At 36.2% G+C, this 16617-nt stretch overlaps 5 protein-coding genes and 1 non-coding gene across 9 annotated transcripts; 4 read left to right on the top strand and 2 right to left on the bottom strand.

Moving 5' to 3' along the window:
* Positions 1 to 2334: 2334 nt before the first annotated feature.
* Positions 2335 to 3943, top strand: LOC130511359 (uncharacterized). Its single transcript, XM_057008307.1, has 6 exons — positions 2335 to 2451; positions 2826 to 2876; positions 2995 to 3055; positions 3167 to 3590; positions 3702 to 3756; positions 3860 to 3943. The coding sequence occupies exons 1-6, from the start codon at positions 2335 to 2337 to the stop codon at positions 3941 to 3943; spliced, it is 792 nt and encodes a 263-aa protein (XP_056864287.1).
* Positions 3944 to 4066: 123 nt separating this feature from the next.
* On the bottom strand, positions 4067 to 6002 carry LOC108855061 (uncharacterized). Its single transcript, XM_057006713.1, has 4 exons — positions 5589 to 6002; positions 5341 to 5393; positions 4803 to 4849; positions 4067 to 4700 (listed from the first exon to the last, which is right to left on the bottom strand). The coding sequence occupies exons 1-4, from the start codon at positions 5820 to 5822 to the stop codon at positions 4273 to 4275; spliced, it is 762 nt and encodes a 253-aa protein (XP_056862693.1). The 5' UTR covers positions 5823 to 6002; the 3' UTR covers positions 4067 to 4272.
* A 1312-nt stretch (positions 6003 to 7314) lies between these two features.
* TRNAS-GCU (transfer RNA serine (anticodon GCU)) lies at positions 7315 to 7396 on the top strand. Its single transcript has one exon. It is a non-coding gene; the product is annotated as a tRNA-Ser (tRNA).
* A 1470-nt stretch (positions 7397 to 8866) lies between these two features.
* LOC108849828 (probable protein kinase At2g41970) lies at positions 8867 to 11574 on the top strand. 2 transcript variants are annotated; one of them, XM_018623433.2, is made up of 8 exons: positions 8867 to 9099; positions 9236 to 9404; positions 9488 to 9738; positions 9846 to 9972; positions 10328 to 10601; positions 10764 to 10896; positions 10998 to 11084; positions 11317 to 11574. In XM_018623433.2, the coding sequence occupies exons 2-8, from the start codon at positions 9305 to 9307 to the stop codon at positions 11440 to 11442; spliced, it is 1098 nt and encodes a 365-aa protein (XP_018478935.1). In that variant the 5' UTR covers positions 8867 to 9099; positions 9236 to 9304; the 3' UTR covers positions 11443 to 11574. The 2 variants fall into 2 exon arrangements, with proteins under 2 accessions (XP_018478935.1, XP_018478936.1); XM_018623434.2 differs by having other exon boundaries at positions 9223 to 9404.
* A 448-nt stretch (positions 11575 to 12022) lies between these two features.
* Positions 12023 to 12974, top strand: LOC108851018 (uncharacterized). Of its 3 annotated transcripts, none has more exons than XR_008944413.1 (3): positions 12023 to 12178; positions 12266 to 12316; positions 12526 to 12956. XR_008944413.1 is itself a non-coding variant. In XM_057007259.1 (3 exons), the coding sequence occupies exons 1-3, from the start codon at positions 12116 to 12118 to the stop codon at positions 12746 to 12748; spliced, it is 357 nt and encodes a 118-aa protein (XP_056863239.1). In that variant the 5' UTR covers positions 12027 to 12115; the 3' UTR covers positions 12749 to 12974. The 3 variants fall into 3 exon arrangements, 2 of the variants coding, with proteins under 2 accessions (XP_056863239.1, XP_056863240.1); XM_057007259.1 differs by having other exon boundaries at positions 12027 to 12141; positions 12469 to 12974; XM_057007260.1 differs by having other exon boundaries at positions 12029 to 12141; positions 12526 to 12966.
* Positions 12975 to 14918: 1944 nt separating this feature from the next.
* On the bottom strand, positions 14919 to 16003 carry LOC108849830 (zinc finger protein 8). The gene has a single exon (XM_018623435.2). The coding sequence runs from the start codon at positions 15974 to 15976 to the stop codon at positions 15140 to 15142; it is 837 nt and encodes a 278-aa protein (XP_018478937.1). The 5' UTR covers positions 15977 to 16003; the 3' UTR covers positions 14919 to 15139.
* Between the last annotated feature and the right edge of the window lie 614 nt (positions 16004 to 16617).

The raw sequence follows: 16617 nt of genomic DNA, 5'->3' as shown, positions 1-16617 counted from the left end.
AGCAGCGATTACGAGACAGCAAAGCAGTTTTTCTCTTCTGAAAAACTGCGTTTTTTCATTCTACTCCCGTCTTGGAACGCAAACGTCATTCTTCTTCGTCTTCTAGTTCCGTGGGTAGATTAATTGTTGTGCATCTTTAGTTTTTACCAATAAAGTTTAGTTTATATAGAGTTTGAACAGGTTTTGAGTGGAATATATATAGTTTTAAAACATTTTTGGGGTTTTTTACTTTTATTTTGCAGAAATCAAATGCTAATAATAAGAAGAACAAAAGAACCAAGAAGTTTCTGAGGAGCATCAGGAAAAAGTGCGTCGTGCTGTGGAAGAACTTAAACGTGAAAGAGAAGAGGTAGAAAGATTGATTGTATATTAAAACACAAAAAAAACGTTTTAGCTCTATTGTAATGTTTCTTGTCCATGACATAACTGTATCATACTAAACATTAGGCCGCAGCGAAAAAGGCCAAAGAAGCGAAAGAAAACCTGAATAATAACTGCAAACAAGACTACAATAGTAAGAGTAAGAGTAAGTGGTTAACCCTATTGAAAATGTCTCTCAAGTTGTCGCTTTGTTGAAAGTAGGAGCCTAGGAGTTGCATTTTATCTTCTTCTTTTTTCTTAATACTGAACTCGTATTGATTAAGAAAAATGTGTTACATTTTGTAGGCCAGTTCGGCTACGAGGATAAAGACTTTGATATTATCTTCCGTTCTTTATTTGGTGTACCACGAGGTTTTGATTATTCAGTCTACGAAGAGGAGGATCGTCGTTGGTGGTATCACCCTTCATGGTTTTCTGGTTCTGGTTTCTCTAGGAACTCTTGGAGATCAAAATATCGATTTTATGACAAAGAAGAAAAAGAGCAAAAAGAAGAAGTAAGCGAAGATGAAGAAAGCGACAGTTCTAGTAACTGGTGGAGATCTGAATTTCGATCTGATGAAAAGAAAAAAAAAAAAAAAAGAAGAAGGCTATGGTTCATCAAAGTCCAGTGAAACAGTTCTGTCTGACCCAATAGAAGCTACTCATAGAGAAACACTTGGTCTGAGTCCTTGGGCTCCTTTAACACTTGAAGATGTCAAACATGCGTGAGTTTGTTTATTTGACTTCATCATGATATAACACATATGCATTCATGTATTACTCCTCACAATGATCATTTTCAACTTCTTGCTTCCTTTTTGTTTTTGGATTAGATATCGAGCTTGCGCATTGAAATGGCATCCTGATCATCATAATGACTCTACCAAGGTACTAATAAGAATCTTCTTCACCTTTCTCTTTTTTTTTTTCAATCTTCATTGCAAGTGTTTTTATATCTTCTTGAATATATATAAACAGGCTGAGGCTGAAGCTAAGTTCAAGTTCTGCAATGTGGCTTATCAATCTTTAATCCAAAAGCTACAGTCAACTAAGATTACTTGAACGCAAAGGAGGGTGAATTAATTAAAAGTTATATATGTTTTTATCATTACTTAGAGATTTTTTATAAACAAAATGAATGTTTTGATTATGAATTTAATTATGACCTTGGGAAACCAATACACTACATGATCTATTAACAGGCGGAGGCTGAAGCAAAGTTCAAGCTCTGCACTGTGGCTTATCAATCTTTAATCCAAAAGCTACAGGCAACTAAGATTACTTGAACGCAAAATTGAGTGGATTAATTAAAAGTTATATATGTTTTCTTTATATATATGACCTTGAGCAACCAATATACCACATGATCTTTTACCAAAAAAATAAAATAAAATAATATATATATATATATATATATATATATATATATATATATATAATACACACTAAATGATCCACGCACTGCTATGTATTGTCCTCTCAATCTTAAATCGAAATATTTTGTTTCTCTAAAATTTGCAAGTGTATATTATTGGTATCTATCTCTCACTTCTGTTTTCTGTGCCTTAACCGGTTACTTTGGTCAAAGATTGGATTACTAAAACTCAAATCGGATTATTTATCGATCATCCAGTTTATCGGTTTAACCACAGATTTGGGTCAAATTTACCATATATTTGGGTGGAATTTTAAAACATTGCTAGCAAGTGATGTGTGTATTCATCTCTGCTTTTAACTTGGCTTGAAATGTCTTTGAACTCGAAGCCCAACAGCCCGAGACGTTGATAATCATTTATGGTAAGTCCTTGGTGGTCAAGCAAAAAAAACTTTTGAGTTTTGAGTAAACATATTCCATTCTCTGTTTTTCTTTTACCCTGAAACAAAAAAATTTGGAAAACACACTATTTTCTTTCTTCTTGAGTCGCACATGATTAGATCAAGACGCAATGTTGTGCACTAGTCTTTGATAGAGAGATGAACGCTGTTACTAAAACAGCTATTTTCAGACCGCAAAACTATTTTTGTCTCCTGCAAACTGCGTTTTTTCATTCTACTCCTGTCTTGGAACGCAAACGTGGTTTCCCTCCGTGGGTATAATCTTATATTAATTGATTGATATGTATCAAATATTTAACAGTTTTTTCTTCTAGGTTTTGAGAAAAAGGATGTGTTTCCTTTACGTGTTAGATAGATTTTTAACAGGTGTTCGCGAATATATATACCTTCTGATGATTATTATTTTTGTAACTTTTAAAGCAGAAATCAAAGGCTAAGAAGAACAGGGGGTCAGAAAAATTCTGGAGGGAGCGGAGCATCAAGAAAAAGTACGTTTTTGTGATTAACTGATATGCATATGCCATATATGTCTAATTCTTCAATTTTTTTTTTGAGCAAAAAAAACTGTGTTTTCTTTAGGGTTCTAGATAGTGTTTTAGAAAATTACTGTTGGTTAATTTTTTTGGCAGAAGTTTTTGTGGGAGCGTGCTGTGGAAGAATATAGACGTAAAAGAGAAGAGGTACATGAGACTTATGACTTACTAAAACACAAAAAAAAAAACGTTTTCAGCTCTAGTGCAATGTCTCTTGTCCATGAGTTGAAGTGTTTTAAACGCTCTTGGTGTAATTAAACATTAGGCTAAAAAAGCCAAAGTAAACCTGAATAACTGCAAACAAGACTCCGAGAGTACACGTGAAAGTAAGTGCAGTGCTTTATCCCTTTTAAAAACGTCACAAGTTGTAGCTTTGTTGAATCACAAGGTGCAATATTCTTTTTGATACAAACTTCGTATGTGTTACATTTTTGCAGGCCAGTTTGTTTACGATGATAAATACTTTGAGGATGTATTGTTTGGTGTACCACCACGAGGTATCTATTATTCAAACTATGAAGCTCGTGAGGATTGGGGGTATGGCTCTTCATGGTATTCTGGTTTCTGTAAGACCTCGTGGATAATAACACGTCGATATTATAACAACGATGAAGAGGTAGTAGAAGAAACAGATGAAGAAGATCCAGAACTATACCGTCTATACGAAGATGAAGAGCTATATGAATCTGAAGAAGATCCAGAACTATACGAAGATGAAGAAGAAGAAGAAAGCTACAGTTCTAGTAACTATACGAACCGGTGGAGATCAAACTACGGTTTTGACCCAATAGAAGCTTCGCATAGAGAAACACTTGGTCTGAGTCCTTGGCCTCCCTTGAAAATTGAAGATGTCAAACATGCGTGAGTTTCTTTGTTAAACTTCCATCATGCATGAAAAGTTAATAACACATGCATTCAGCTATCTATAACTCCTCATGATCATCATGTTTTTTGCTTCTTTTTTGGGATTAGATATCGAAATTGTGCATTAAAATGGCATCCTGATCGTCATGATGACTCTACCAAGGTACGTAATAAACCAATAAGAATCTTCTTCTCCTCTCTATTTCTCAATCTCGATAGTGTTTTTTCTTCTCTTTGTGTTGATTCTTGAGCCTATATATTAACAGGCTGAGGCTGAAGCAAGGTTTAAGCTCTGCACTGTGGCTTATCAATCTTTAATCCAAAAGCTACAGTCAGCTAAGATTTCTTGAACCTATACAAATTTATCATACTTTTAAATTTGATAAGTTCAAGTTCTTCAATGTAGCTTATCAATCTTTAATTCAAAAGTTACAGTAAACTAAGATACCTGAGCGCAAAGGAGGCTGGATTAATTAAAGTTAAGTATTTTTTTCATCATTACTTAGAGATTTTTTAATAACAATGTTTTCATTATGACTTTATGACCTTGAGCAAACCACATTAAGATCGCGATCAATCTACACACACAATGTTCACCAGTTCACACACCTGATACATAGAGCTAGTCATCATGTACCTAAACATATACATATCTGATCGACAGACTTACTTATCATAATTAAGCATCAAACTGATCATCAGCAGGTGCACTTATCTCACTCTCAACATTAGCAACTCCACTGCTTGTGCTGGTTTGTCCAAGCAAACTACTTATGGAACGCGCCTTTACCATCCCAAGCTTCACTCTCTTCTTCTTCTTATTCTTCACTTCCTTTTTCTGGCCGCCAGAACTCTTGTTCGTGCTCCTCACCCTTCCTTTACCAAGATGATGCTCACAGAGAGAATAGCCATAAAGAGTTAGCTGACAACATCTCCATCCTCTACCGTTAACGCGGCTGCACCTTGATCCTTCCTCTAACACACTACTGCTCTTTTTCATCCCTTTCTTCTTCTTCTTCTTGTTCCCTTTATTAGCTTCTTCTTCTTCCTCCTCATCCTCGTCTTGCTCCTCGAAGCTTGTATAGCCTCTTCTCTTCCTCAACGTAACTATCACATACAAACATACAAATGGTCATTGGTGCAACTAAAAAAAAAACATAAAGCTTCATTTCACCAAAAACATATATACAATCTCGTTATATGGTGTACCTCGTGTTGAAGAGTCGGATTCTCCTTGGGGATTAACGTACTTCTTGCTGCGATAGTTTGAAACAAGGAGGGAAACTTAACATAAAGAGATGAAAACGATCTAAGAGGGCAATAAAAAGAAGATAATAATAGAGACTAGCACACAAGATAGTATAAGGGGTCGATAAGGGGACCATTGGTATAACAGCATCCCATGCTAACATGCATCATCATGAGGTGTGCATGTTTTTAAGAGTATTATTGAGTTCCCTGCTAATTATCGCTAACTAACTACTCTTGCATTCCCAAAAATGTTCAAGGTGTAAGAAGAAATTACTATACTATAAAATAAATAAAAACCATAAGAAAGAAACTGAATTTACAACTTTCGATCATTTCATGGTGTCTTTCTAGCTAGTTCTAAAGACCATGAAAGTATTTAAATTTCGATCCTTTTTCTTTTGTGTTGGGAACTTTGAAGCTTGGACATCTTTTATTACACCAAAAAAAAAGTGTAGAACAAATTAGAGTTACAAATACAGTTGTAGAATTCACTTACCTGCCCGATGCAACTGTACATCTCTTCTTCACGTCTACATCATTATCATCATCCTTTTAGAAAAACAACACAAGAAAAAAAAAAGATGAGCAATTGAACATAAGAAGATCTTCAAACGAATTAACAATTATTCTCTAGTGTTAAATTCAAACCAATTGTATAAAAAAAAAACACAAACTGCACCCAAGAATAAAAAAAAAGTAATTACTTTCAGTTTAAGCTCAACTTATATATGAAAAAGAACTCACCAAAGCTTTCTCCTCGTCCTCCTCCTTCCTCGTCACATCTCTCTGAATCAGCCTATCAGGCGGCGGCGTCGGAAGCTGAAGAAGAGAAGGAGAACCTCCTCCTCCTCCATCTATGTCTTGGCCGTAAAAGTAACGAGCGGCGGCCGTCGGGGAACGGTTAGAGTAGAGATCTGAGAGAGGAACAGGTAAGAGAGACGAAAGAGGAAGAGGCACTTGTCGCTTCCGGATCCTCATCGTCGTATAAGAAAAAAGATTCTTTACCTTTTTTTGGTTTGCACCAAAGAAGGAACAAACCTTTTATTTTTTTCTTACACGGACTTGGAAAACTATAAAGATAAATAAGGAGAAGGCTTTGTTGTGGTGTTGGGTAATGGCTAGGCTCTTCTCTCTCTCTTTTTTTTTTTTTTTTGATCAACGGCTCTTCTCTCTCTCTCTCACTCACTTTTTAATTGTTGTTGCACCCGAAAAGCAAGTTAGTAGTAGTAACAAAAAAAAAAAAAAGTAAGAAGTAGTAAATTGAGAGAGAGAGAGAGGAAGAGTCCACGTATGAATAATCACTGTGATTAGTAGACCCATCTCTTTATACTATACAGTTATACAGATATGCTTCTTCTAATAGTCAACTACTACTCTTTTTGTAACTGAGGCTTTCAATAGTCAACTACTACTCCATAACATTGAATATTAATGCCATGGACATTGGGTGAATTTGTTAAAACTGAGGTATGTTTTTTTGGCGTTGTGGGAGGGAGGAGGCACGTGGAGAGTGGGTGACGCACGTGCGAGGGAAACCGGGAGGTGAGGTGATCCGGTGGCTCTCTCTCTTTCTCTTTATCATCGATGCCAGCTTGGACGAGAGGGAGTGGGTGGGGGGAGAGAAGTTTTATCCTTAAGCTTTCATGTGTGGGTCCCTCTTTTTACATCTTTCTCACAACGACCCCTTGACTTTCGTTTTATACTATTTGTCACCCCCTCTATTTTATTTTTTTCTATTTTCCCCCATTTTCTCTGGCAAGTACAAGGGGGATGATAATATTCACGAGCTAACCCGGCCTTTTCTCATACTTTCATCGAGCTAACAAGGGGAATAATATTTTCGATTAAAGATGGATCGATCGAGCTATAACATCTAAAACATAGTGTATACTTACATCATGGTCCAATCATACATATGTCCCCCATATATAAACTAAACATGTTAAAAACCTGTTAACATTTGTTTATCATTTGGCGGGGGATGTCGTATTATATTTGTTTAGTATTACAAAAATTGAACGGATAATAATAAGAAAAGAGATTAACGACAATGTTGCACTTGCATCCCTCATTGAAATAGGTGGGAGTAGGCTGTCAATCATGTCACATTAATAAGCCAAAATTGTTTTATTAGTACTTTTCCATTGTTATTGTACAATGTGTATGATAGAATAGAACCTCCTTGACGACTTAACGTGCACCTCGTTCATTTGAATACTTTTTTGCCATAGATGAATTTCTCAAAGATATTTGGTCTGAATAACTTCATATGTTCATTCAACTGTTTTGTTATTTTAGTCACATCACTTAATTAGTCGTTGGTTAATAAGCTGTTTTACTTGACATCTTATGTTCTGCTTGCTTATAAAAGTCAATTCTATCTGGTCAATTCGAACATGAACTAGGTTTGTTGTGAGCTTCTTTCTTACCGTCACTCTGTTCTCACTTAAATTTGCAGAGTGAACAACAAGTCGCTTTGGCCGAGTGGTTAAGGCGTGTGCCTGCTAAGTACATGGGCTCTGCCCGCGAGAGTTCGAATCTCTCAGGCGACGATTGTTTTTTAATAACTTATTTGTTTTATTAAAAGAAAGGAAAACAGAGCAAAGTCATTACTGTATATGGCTTTCATCATCGAGCCAAACAACAGGGACAGGACATGACACAACTATCTCTTGTCTCCTCCTCTTGCCGTCTCTTCGTCAGCCTCGTTTCAATCTTCTTCAGTCTCTTCATTGGGTATCTGAAACAAGTCCTCGATAACTGAACAACGCCACCGCCACGCCTGAAATTCAAAATTTTCTTTGTTTTTTTTGTCCTGCCTCCATATTTTGATATGTTGTGTGTGAGAGCTTATCTATTAAACAAAAGCAAAGCATTCTCATGTTTTTTCGTCTAATTGTCTCATTTCAGCATTGGATCTCTTCCTTTGTTATCTAGTTGGTTATATTTTGAAAGCTCCTTCTCCTTACGTGATAGCAATTGTTAAAATTTATTGTAATTTATAAGCTTACATATCACATTTTGTTCATAACATGAGGATTCTCTTTTAATTTCTAAAATAAGTAATGCTTACAATCAAACCCTAACTTGATGCAAAAGGTTTTAGAAGATCAAGGGACCTGACCTGAGGAAACAATGATGTTTGGAAATTTTCAGCTGACTGGCTACTGAGTCTTATAAAGGTTGGACTGAGACTTGATTTGTAATATTGTGTAGTAGTACTGTTAAGAGATTATCATTCATCTTGTAGAATCTAACAACACAGGCTTAAATTAGGAGGTTATGATGTCTAAAGTAGAGGCTAATAACAAACCAGCAAAGATTAGCTAGTGGCTCCACTGGAAAATACGGAATCCCTTCAAGCAATGGTGTCTATGAGCTTCTAGAATGTCTGGTTTGTACAAATCTTATGTATCCTCCAATTTATAAGGTTGTCACTAATGTTCTTCTTTAATTTTATTTGATGTTGACATTTAATATCTGTTACTTCCACGCAGGGCCCTAACGGTCACACAATATTGTGTTCAAGCTGCAACACTGTGAGTGCACAACACATGCCCTACGTGCCGCTACGAACTTGGCAACATAAGATGCTTGTGTTATTCTTGTGCTGCGAGTCACAGGAAGGGTTTGGAAAGAAGAATAGCTGATGATGATGAAAGATGATGATTCATGATGCTAAAGCAACAAGCTCTCTGATGATGATTTTGATTGAGAGCTTCTCTGTAATGTTAAACTCTTGTCGTGTAATTTTTTCCTGATTTGTTGGAAAATTAAATACAAGCTTTATTTTTGGTTCTGTTCTTGTTATGAAAATTTGTTTTCATCTGTCAAGAAGTCATTTAGCGTACCAAAATGATATAAGATTATGAGTTCCAACCAAATGATTACAAAGATAAGTTTAGTTGTCTGATCCAGAGAGGACGTGCAAGACGTGGAGGCAACAACAACACTTAACATTATCCTAAGTTATACTAAAATTCATTTTCGTAACAAGATTAATATGCAAATGTGTTTTTTAATCTCCCGGCTTTATCGCGGAACAGAGAGACTTACAAAAATTCTCCAAATAAGAAATTTTATTTCTTTTTTAATTCTAACCAATTTCTCTGAAGATCGTTGATTTTTTTCTTTCCCCAGAAATCAAACGTATTTTTTGTCCAAACGTCCTAGAAACAGATCATTTCTTGCGTTTCTGAAGTATTTATTCATCATCATCATCATTGTCTGAGGTTAATGTAATTGTAGAATCGAGGTAACAATCACTAATCTCTTTGATCTTCTTTTACTACAATCGTGATATGATCCTATAATGTTCTGAGACGCATTTGTTCCATAGAGATACGAAATCTATCTATAAATAATAACACATTTTCAGATTTTATTAACAGGTAAAACAGAGATTAACAGAAACATAATCAAAACACAAGAATAAGACAAAAGCACAGCATCTAAAAAACATGTTCTGTTGCGGTGGTGCGGATGAGGAACCCGCCGGTCCACCCGCAAACCAGTATTCATCAGCCCCTCCTAACAAGGCTGGAAACCCTAACTTTGGCGGTGAGAAACCCTAATTTTTCCGAGTTTATTATGCCTTCTTGCTCAGAGTTTTCACCACTAGCTTTGTACGTTTTTGTGAATAGGTGGAAACAGAGGGGAGCCTAGGAACACGAACGCGCCGAGATCAGGAGGTCCTGCGAAGGTTTTACCCATAGAGATCCCTGCCGTTGCATTGGATGAGTTGAACAGAATGACGGGTAACTTCGGCAACAAGGCACTGATCGGTGAAGGTTCTTATGGACGTGTCTTCCAAGGCAAGTATAATGGAGATGATGTTGCTATCAAGAAGCTTGACGCTAGCTCTGAAGAACCTGACTCCGATTTCACCTCACAGGTACGCATTAAATTAATACCACAAAACTGATGATCCTTCAGCTCATATATATATATAATGTTATTTTACAACCTAATAAGTAATTTCTGTTAATTAAAAATGTCAAGTTATCGGTTGTATCACGGCTCAAAAACGAACATTTTGTGGAGTTGATGGGGTACTGCTTGGAAGCAAACAACCGCATTCTCGTCTACGAGTTCGCAACCAAAGGTTCTTTACACGATGTATTACACGGTACGTAAAAAAAATCAACTCTCACTTACTCATGTTTTAGTTCATGGCCATCTATATATCATAAATTATACTCCATCCGTTCCAAATTAGATGATGTTTTGGAGAGTTTTGGATGTTTCAAAATAGATGATTTTTTGATATTTTTATATTAGTTATAGCTTTATTGAAAACTGTGTGACCAATAGAATCTTATAATCTTTTTGATTATTGGTTGGATTAGTTTTAATTTTTCTTTTCAATGCTACTTTTTAAGATAAAAATATATTCCTTAATTCTTGTGCCATCATCCATAACATCAAGTATTTAGGAACAGAGGGAGTATAATATAATATAATATAATGGATCGAATCTTTAGGGAGAAAGGGAGTCCAGGGGGCTGAGCCAGGGCCAGTGCTGAACTGGAACCAAAGGGTCAAGATTGCGTATGGAGCAGCCAAGGGGATGGAGTTCCTTCACGAGAAGATCCAGCCACCAATAGTCCACAGGGACGTAAGGTCGAGCAATGTCTTGTTGTTTAATGACTTTGTGGCCAAAATGGCTGATTTCAACTTGACCAACGCGTCCTCGGATACGGCGGCTAGGCTTCACTCCACTCGTGTCTTGGGAACGTTCGGCTATCACGCTCCAGAGTATTGTACCATAAACCCCATTAATCTATATCTTAATAACATCTCAAATATTAGTGTTTACACAAAAGTATTTGATACAAAACATATTAAAGACATAAGTATTTGCATGCATTTCTAACAATCAGATTGTTGTTGATCACGTAAGAGTATTCTTGTTTTCAGGTATGCTATGACGGGACAGATAACACAGAAGAGTGATGTGTATAGTTTTGGTGTTGTGCTTTTGGAACTCTTGACGGGAAGAAAACCAGTAGATCATACCATGCCTAAGGGCCAACAAAGTCTTGTCACATGGGTGTGTATACATAACCATCATCAAAAGTAAATATGTTCAAAAGAGATCCATATCGATCGTTATTGATGATAAACTCTTGTACTTTTGTTTTGTTTTGGCAGGCAACTCCGAGACTTAGTGAAGACAAAGTCAAACAATGCATAGATCCTAAGCTTAACAATGACTTCCCTCCCAAAGCAGTCGCCAAGGTCCGTTCTACATTTTATTTTTCAAATAATAAGATATTTTGATAGTTTATATCATGACTTGCCTTTTAAGTAATAAAACAGATGCTAAGTTTCATGGCTTTCAAACCTAAAACTAAATTACAGTAAATAAATTGATATTTTTCCATCACACATCAACTAAGGTTTTTTTAAAGGATGTTCGATTTGGTTTGGTTTTGTAATGTTGACTTTTCATTTGTGGGTGGTCGGACAGTTGGCAGCAGTGGCGGCCTTGTGTGTACAGTACGAGGCAGACTTCAGACCAAACATGACAATCGTTGTCAAGGCACTTCAGCCTCTTCTCAACTCTAAACCGGCTGGTCCTGAGTCTACTACATAAAATAACCAGCTCAACATTCTCTTGTTTTTGTTGTTGTTATTGTTATTGTTAAAGGCTTTTTTTTTTCTGTTCAGACAGCTAATGATTATTGGTTGTAAAACGTTGTTACTTAAATCGAATGTAACTTTATAATTTTAATTGGTTTTGAAACACTCTTTCTATTTTTGGTTGTAAGAAAGTCAGCAAGAAATAGTAAATTAGCTGTCAGATATAAATTAAAGAAGGATGTAAACTCTGTTTCTCTTTTCTGAGCTCATTGAGAGCAACACCCTCGAGGACTCGGATACTTCTCCAGCGTTTATGATCTTTTCGATATTCTGAGTGTGTTCAGGAGAGTTGGTGTCCATAGTTTCGAGAAAGGACCAATCTTTGTCGTGTAAATCGAGTACAGATACTGTTCCCTCTGGAAGAGAAGCAGAGGAAACAGAGTACGCTCTGTAACAAGATGCATGAGAACTTTTTGGAGAAAGGAAGTAACTTTGACGACCATTAAGCTTCTTTGGACCGAAATAAAGAAGCCCATAAGGCCCATTAATGTTTTGGGTAGCTTCCGTTAATGGAGCATGATGTTCAGGGAAGAGAGCAGATCAACGATTGAGAGAGAGGAGATCATGGAACGAGAGAAGTATACGAAGAGAAGCTGAGGCGTGGGAATCATGATTATGATCCGACAATGAATCCTGGTCTTGGTTCTGCTCGGTATCCGCGCTGCCTTTCTCTCTTAAACCCTAACCGAGTGAGCTGCTAAAGTTTGTTTCAGTGTTTTTTTGAGTTAGGATGGTGTCTGAAAATCAGTTATTTTTTCGTGCTTGTCATTCATCAGGAGAAAGGAGAATGGACCATCACTTCAGTTCTGCATGATGCTGCTGCTGTGGTCAGTTTTAGCATTACTATCTCATAACATCTGTTTGGAGAATTGTGTTCTCTGTTTCAGTTCTGTCTTTTCTGGAATAAGTTTAGCTGATTGTGCACGTACATAGAACTTGTACTACTGTGTTTCTAACTAGGTTATCTCATGTCCAATAGGCTGGTTCTGGTATTGGTGGCATCTGAGCTTTTTGATCTTGTAACAATATTTGATAGGTTATGCACTTCCCAAGTTTGCTCAGCTGACATTTACTTCCTATTATGCATCTTCAAGTGCTTCACATTATGGGATCTCTATGCTCACCCGCCATATCGAATAATCTCATATCTCTTGAACTCTGAAAGAAGAGGTGAAATGAAGTCATGCACAGATAAACAAGAATCTATTCTACTAGCCTGGCTGAGCAGCTTATCAAGTCATATTCTTGAGAACCAATAATGTTAATTATTCGACATAGTTACATAATGTAACTATTACAACGATTATTTACAATATCTTCCTGGTTCATTTTATAAGCAGTCATGTCACTACATGAACAATGTCTTCTCAGTGGCTACTTTGTACATATGCAAGTAGATTTTGAAAATTAGTATATAATAAGCAACCAGAGTCTGAAGGACTAACCACTTGGTCTATATAGATAGGGTCGGTGTAACTTTATAGTAGCTTTGGTTGCCAAAACAAGACCACCATTTTGGAAGGTTGCGTCGTTATTGTGAGTTCTCTATTCTGAAAGGTGTTTTGAGATGTTTACAGTTAGAACTATCATCATCCTCAAGTTGCAACTTTCCTAGGGTTGTGGGCCGATGTTCCTTAAATTCCACTAGTCCTTTTTTACATATCTAAAAAAGAGACAAGTGAGCAGAGAAAAAGTGGTCCCAAGGTTTTTACATAATGTATGTGTATGCTCTTCACACGTCTTGATTATGTGCTTCTTTTATCATGTTGTTCATCACATGCTTTCCTTCTACATTGCATTAAATTTGGTGGGGTCCTTTTCTAGCTGCTCTTGATGTTAACTCTTTGACATCACATACCTTAAATTTTCTATAATTTGATAAAACCATCACGTAATTCTCAGATGTACTGTGTTCTCTGGTTTAGCCTCTCTGCAGGCTTTTGTTATCCAAACAACTGTCTTGACTAGGGCATATATGTCTTTTTCATCATGTGATGTTGCATCCAGTTTGTTCAAAAACAATCCATAATTAATTAGTTTGTACTGTTTGGTCCTTTCTTATCACAATAATGTGCTTAGACTATAGGATTGGTTACGTAATTAGTTAGATATTACCAATCAGAGAAGATTACCGTATTAAGGACATGATCAATCACAGTTGTATCTACTAGACTTGTAACTAAACTGCCTTTTGCCTTAATAATATCTAAACTTGTCGTTTGTGTGGGGCAATTACCCTTTTCATATCCTTTCCTAGAAGACGTGTTCAAGTGAAATTAGCTGTCTTCTAACCTTTATATCTCGGTAAGCTTTGGTATGATATGCACCAGTTGGTAATTATAATGCAAACAAGCATCATTAGTTGTTGATTTTTATCTTCTAATTATGGTACGAGGCAATCTGTGATTGAAGTCATGCCAAAACTAGAAAAGTCAAGTTTTTAAACTTCTTGGTCTAAAGCAAAAGTTATAGGTATATATACATACGGTTGTCTTTAATGTTATGATTAGTGTAACACATGGAGGTCACATGTTAGATACGATGACTGATATCATTGCTTCTTCTAAGGAGATATATATGAGACTAATGACTTATGATTCTTGTAGGCCTTTGTTATTGCAAAGGTGTATGGGCTTCTATCAAACTTTATTCTCTGGAGGCAATTAGCAAGAAACATAGTCATATTTTTTCAAGTTATCAATGGAGTTAATGATCATGGTGTGTGTGTAGAGTATGAACAAAAAAAAAAACTATATTGGTAGACAGCTTGATTGATGATTCTCTTTGAAATGCCCCAAAAAAGTCTGAAAAGAAACTAAAGAAGAAATCTTTTGAGGAAAGGCTTTAGGCTCTGTGTGGAGATGTGAAAGCTCTCTTTGGCTAACTCTACATTTGTAACATGGACCACTTTCACTTCTCAACTCTCTTTCTCTCTCTCTCCTCTCTTGTCTTGTCCAATTTCTTCAGTGATCCCCACTGTCACCGAATCATGACCATCATCAACATCAAGAGCTTTCTTCTTTGGCCCTTGATTCGGTAAAAGACCGTTTAGTAAAACGTTTGGATCTAAAGAGATTTGAGGGTTTTAGTGGTTAAAGGACATAGAATTTGACTTAATGACACATATTGATCGAGACTTGAATTTTCATGACTGCCACAACAGAGAAAGTACGTGCTTATGTATGACTTCCATGGCTCTTAATTTAATGTTCCTCTTTATCTAAGAGTTAGAATCTTGAAGCCATATAACAGAATTCAGAAATGAACAAATGATTTTTTGTATCATTAAGACCAGTGTTCTCCAATATATTACTGTTATATTCAGTACATTATATAATTTGTAAACGATTATATTAGACATTGTATCACCGTCTGTTTAGCGTATAATGCTTTATTAAACACTGGTTCAGAGAAAAATGCATGAACATATTTTACTGTTAAATCAAATATTATTCCCTTAATAATTCTATAACAATATAAACTCAAACCTGAAAAAAACCCTCAAAGTTTCAAGATCTACACATTATGCTGGTTCTCCTTGGTTTTGTTTTCTTTTTCTTTTTTCTCCAAGACCCTCAGAAGAATAGGCTTTACCGTCCGAACAAGTCTCATCACGGCTAAATTAAAATGATGCATACCAAAACAAAGTGTCAAAGATGAAGATCGAGACTCACATGATCTTTCACATTAGGTTTCATCAATCTGTACGGCCAGTTCGGCTCTTTACGCTCCTGCTCGTGCGTTCTAAACGCTGAAGCTGGTGAAGCTGAGTAAACGCCATGAATAGCGTTTGCTGACGTGGAAGGCGGTGGTACACGCCACACACCCAAAGGACTTCCGTTGATCGTCGGTGGGTTAGAAGAAGGAGGGGGAAGAAGAGTGCGTGAGTAATACGACGGCGTTTGTTGTCCTCCTACTCCACCACCGTAGAATCTAGCTTCCGTCGTCCACGTGGGATAGTGACGGTGGTGGTGGTGGTTGTTTAGGAAGCCGTAGACGTGGTGAGAGTCAGACTGATGAAGGTATGATGGCATAGAACCGCGTTTGGCGTGTTGGCGTTCGCGTTTGTGAGCGTTTTGGTGTCCACCTAGGGCTTGAGAAGTAGGGAAGTTTCTGAAACAGTAGTGACACTCGAATCTCCTGTTGTTGTTGCTGTTGTCTTTCTCCTTGTCTTTGTCCTTCTCCTTGACATTCTCAGAGTTCTCTTCGTTGATCTTGATCGTTGTGGTCTCACAGAAGTCTTCTTGTTGAGCACCGGAAGACTTGTCTCTGACGAGCTCTTGGCCGAAGAGACGAACGATGGAGCTTTTTTCTTTGGGAGGAGTACGGCTGATAAAAGGAAGCTGAGAGAAGGATTCGACGTTAACATTCATGAAATCGTGAGTTTCTCTTTTTCCATTGGTTTCGTCCATGGAAGCAAGAGAGAGAGGAATGAATATGAGGTTGACTGTTTCAGAGACAGAGAGACAAGAGGTGAGGTTTTGCATTAATATAAAGAGGTTTTCTAAAATTCTTTTAAGGTAATTAACTGTGTTATTTTACCCCCGTGGGTGTATTATAATTTTACTTTTTATCCACCAGAGTGATTCACATCAGACATCACTCTCATGTTTTCGCTGTTTCTTATTGTTTGAAGAATTATACATGTTAGTTTTTCGTATAGTTGCGACAAAAGTTCAGAAGAATAGTTCAAGTTAATCTTTAAAACATGAAAAGATCCATATATATATTTAGACATTAAATACTTAATACATTATTTGTTACAAAATACTAGTTTAAGTTCGATAGATTTTTAACTTAATACTACTTGTCAATAAATGAATTGACTCATATAACATATATAATATTTTCTATGTTTCCAAAAATTGATGTTATAGAAATTCCACACATTAATAAAAATCAAATACACACTTTTATTTTTGACTTTTAGTTTTGTCTTTTAATTTTTTTTGTTCTCCAGTAAAGTTATACCACTTATATATTTTTATTTTCATTTATGTTTTAATTTTAAAACAAAATACATTAACTTAAGTGTAAAACATCAAGTTTTCAAATACAAAAACCAAAACATAATAATGGTTTATTTAGATTTTAAATAAAGATTTTATTTCTCGAAATGAAGATTTTT

Source organism: Raphanus sativus, chromosome 4 (genome assembly GCF_000801105.2).
Source record: "Raphanus sativus cultivar WK10039 chromosome 4, ASM80110v3, whole genome shotgun sequence".
Taxonomy (NCBI): Eukaryota; Viridiplantae; Streptophyta; class Magnoliopsida; order Brassicales; family Brassicaceae; genus Raphanus; species Raphanus sativus.
Note: the sequence above shows the minus strand (reverse complement) of the source record. Positions and strands in the feature narration are given on the sequence as shown.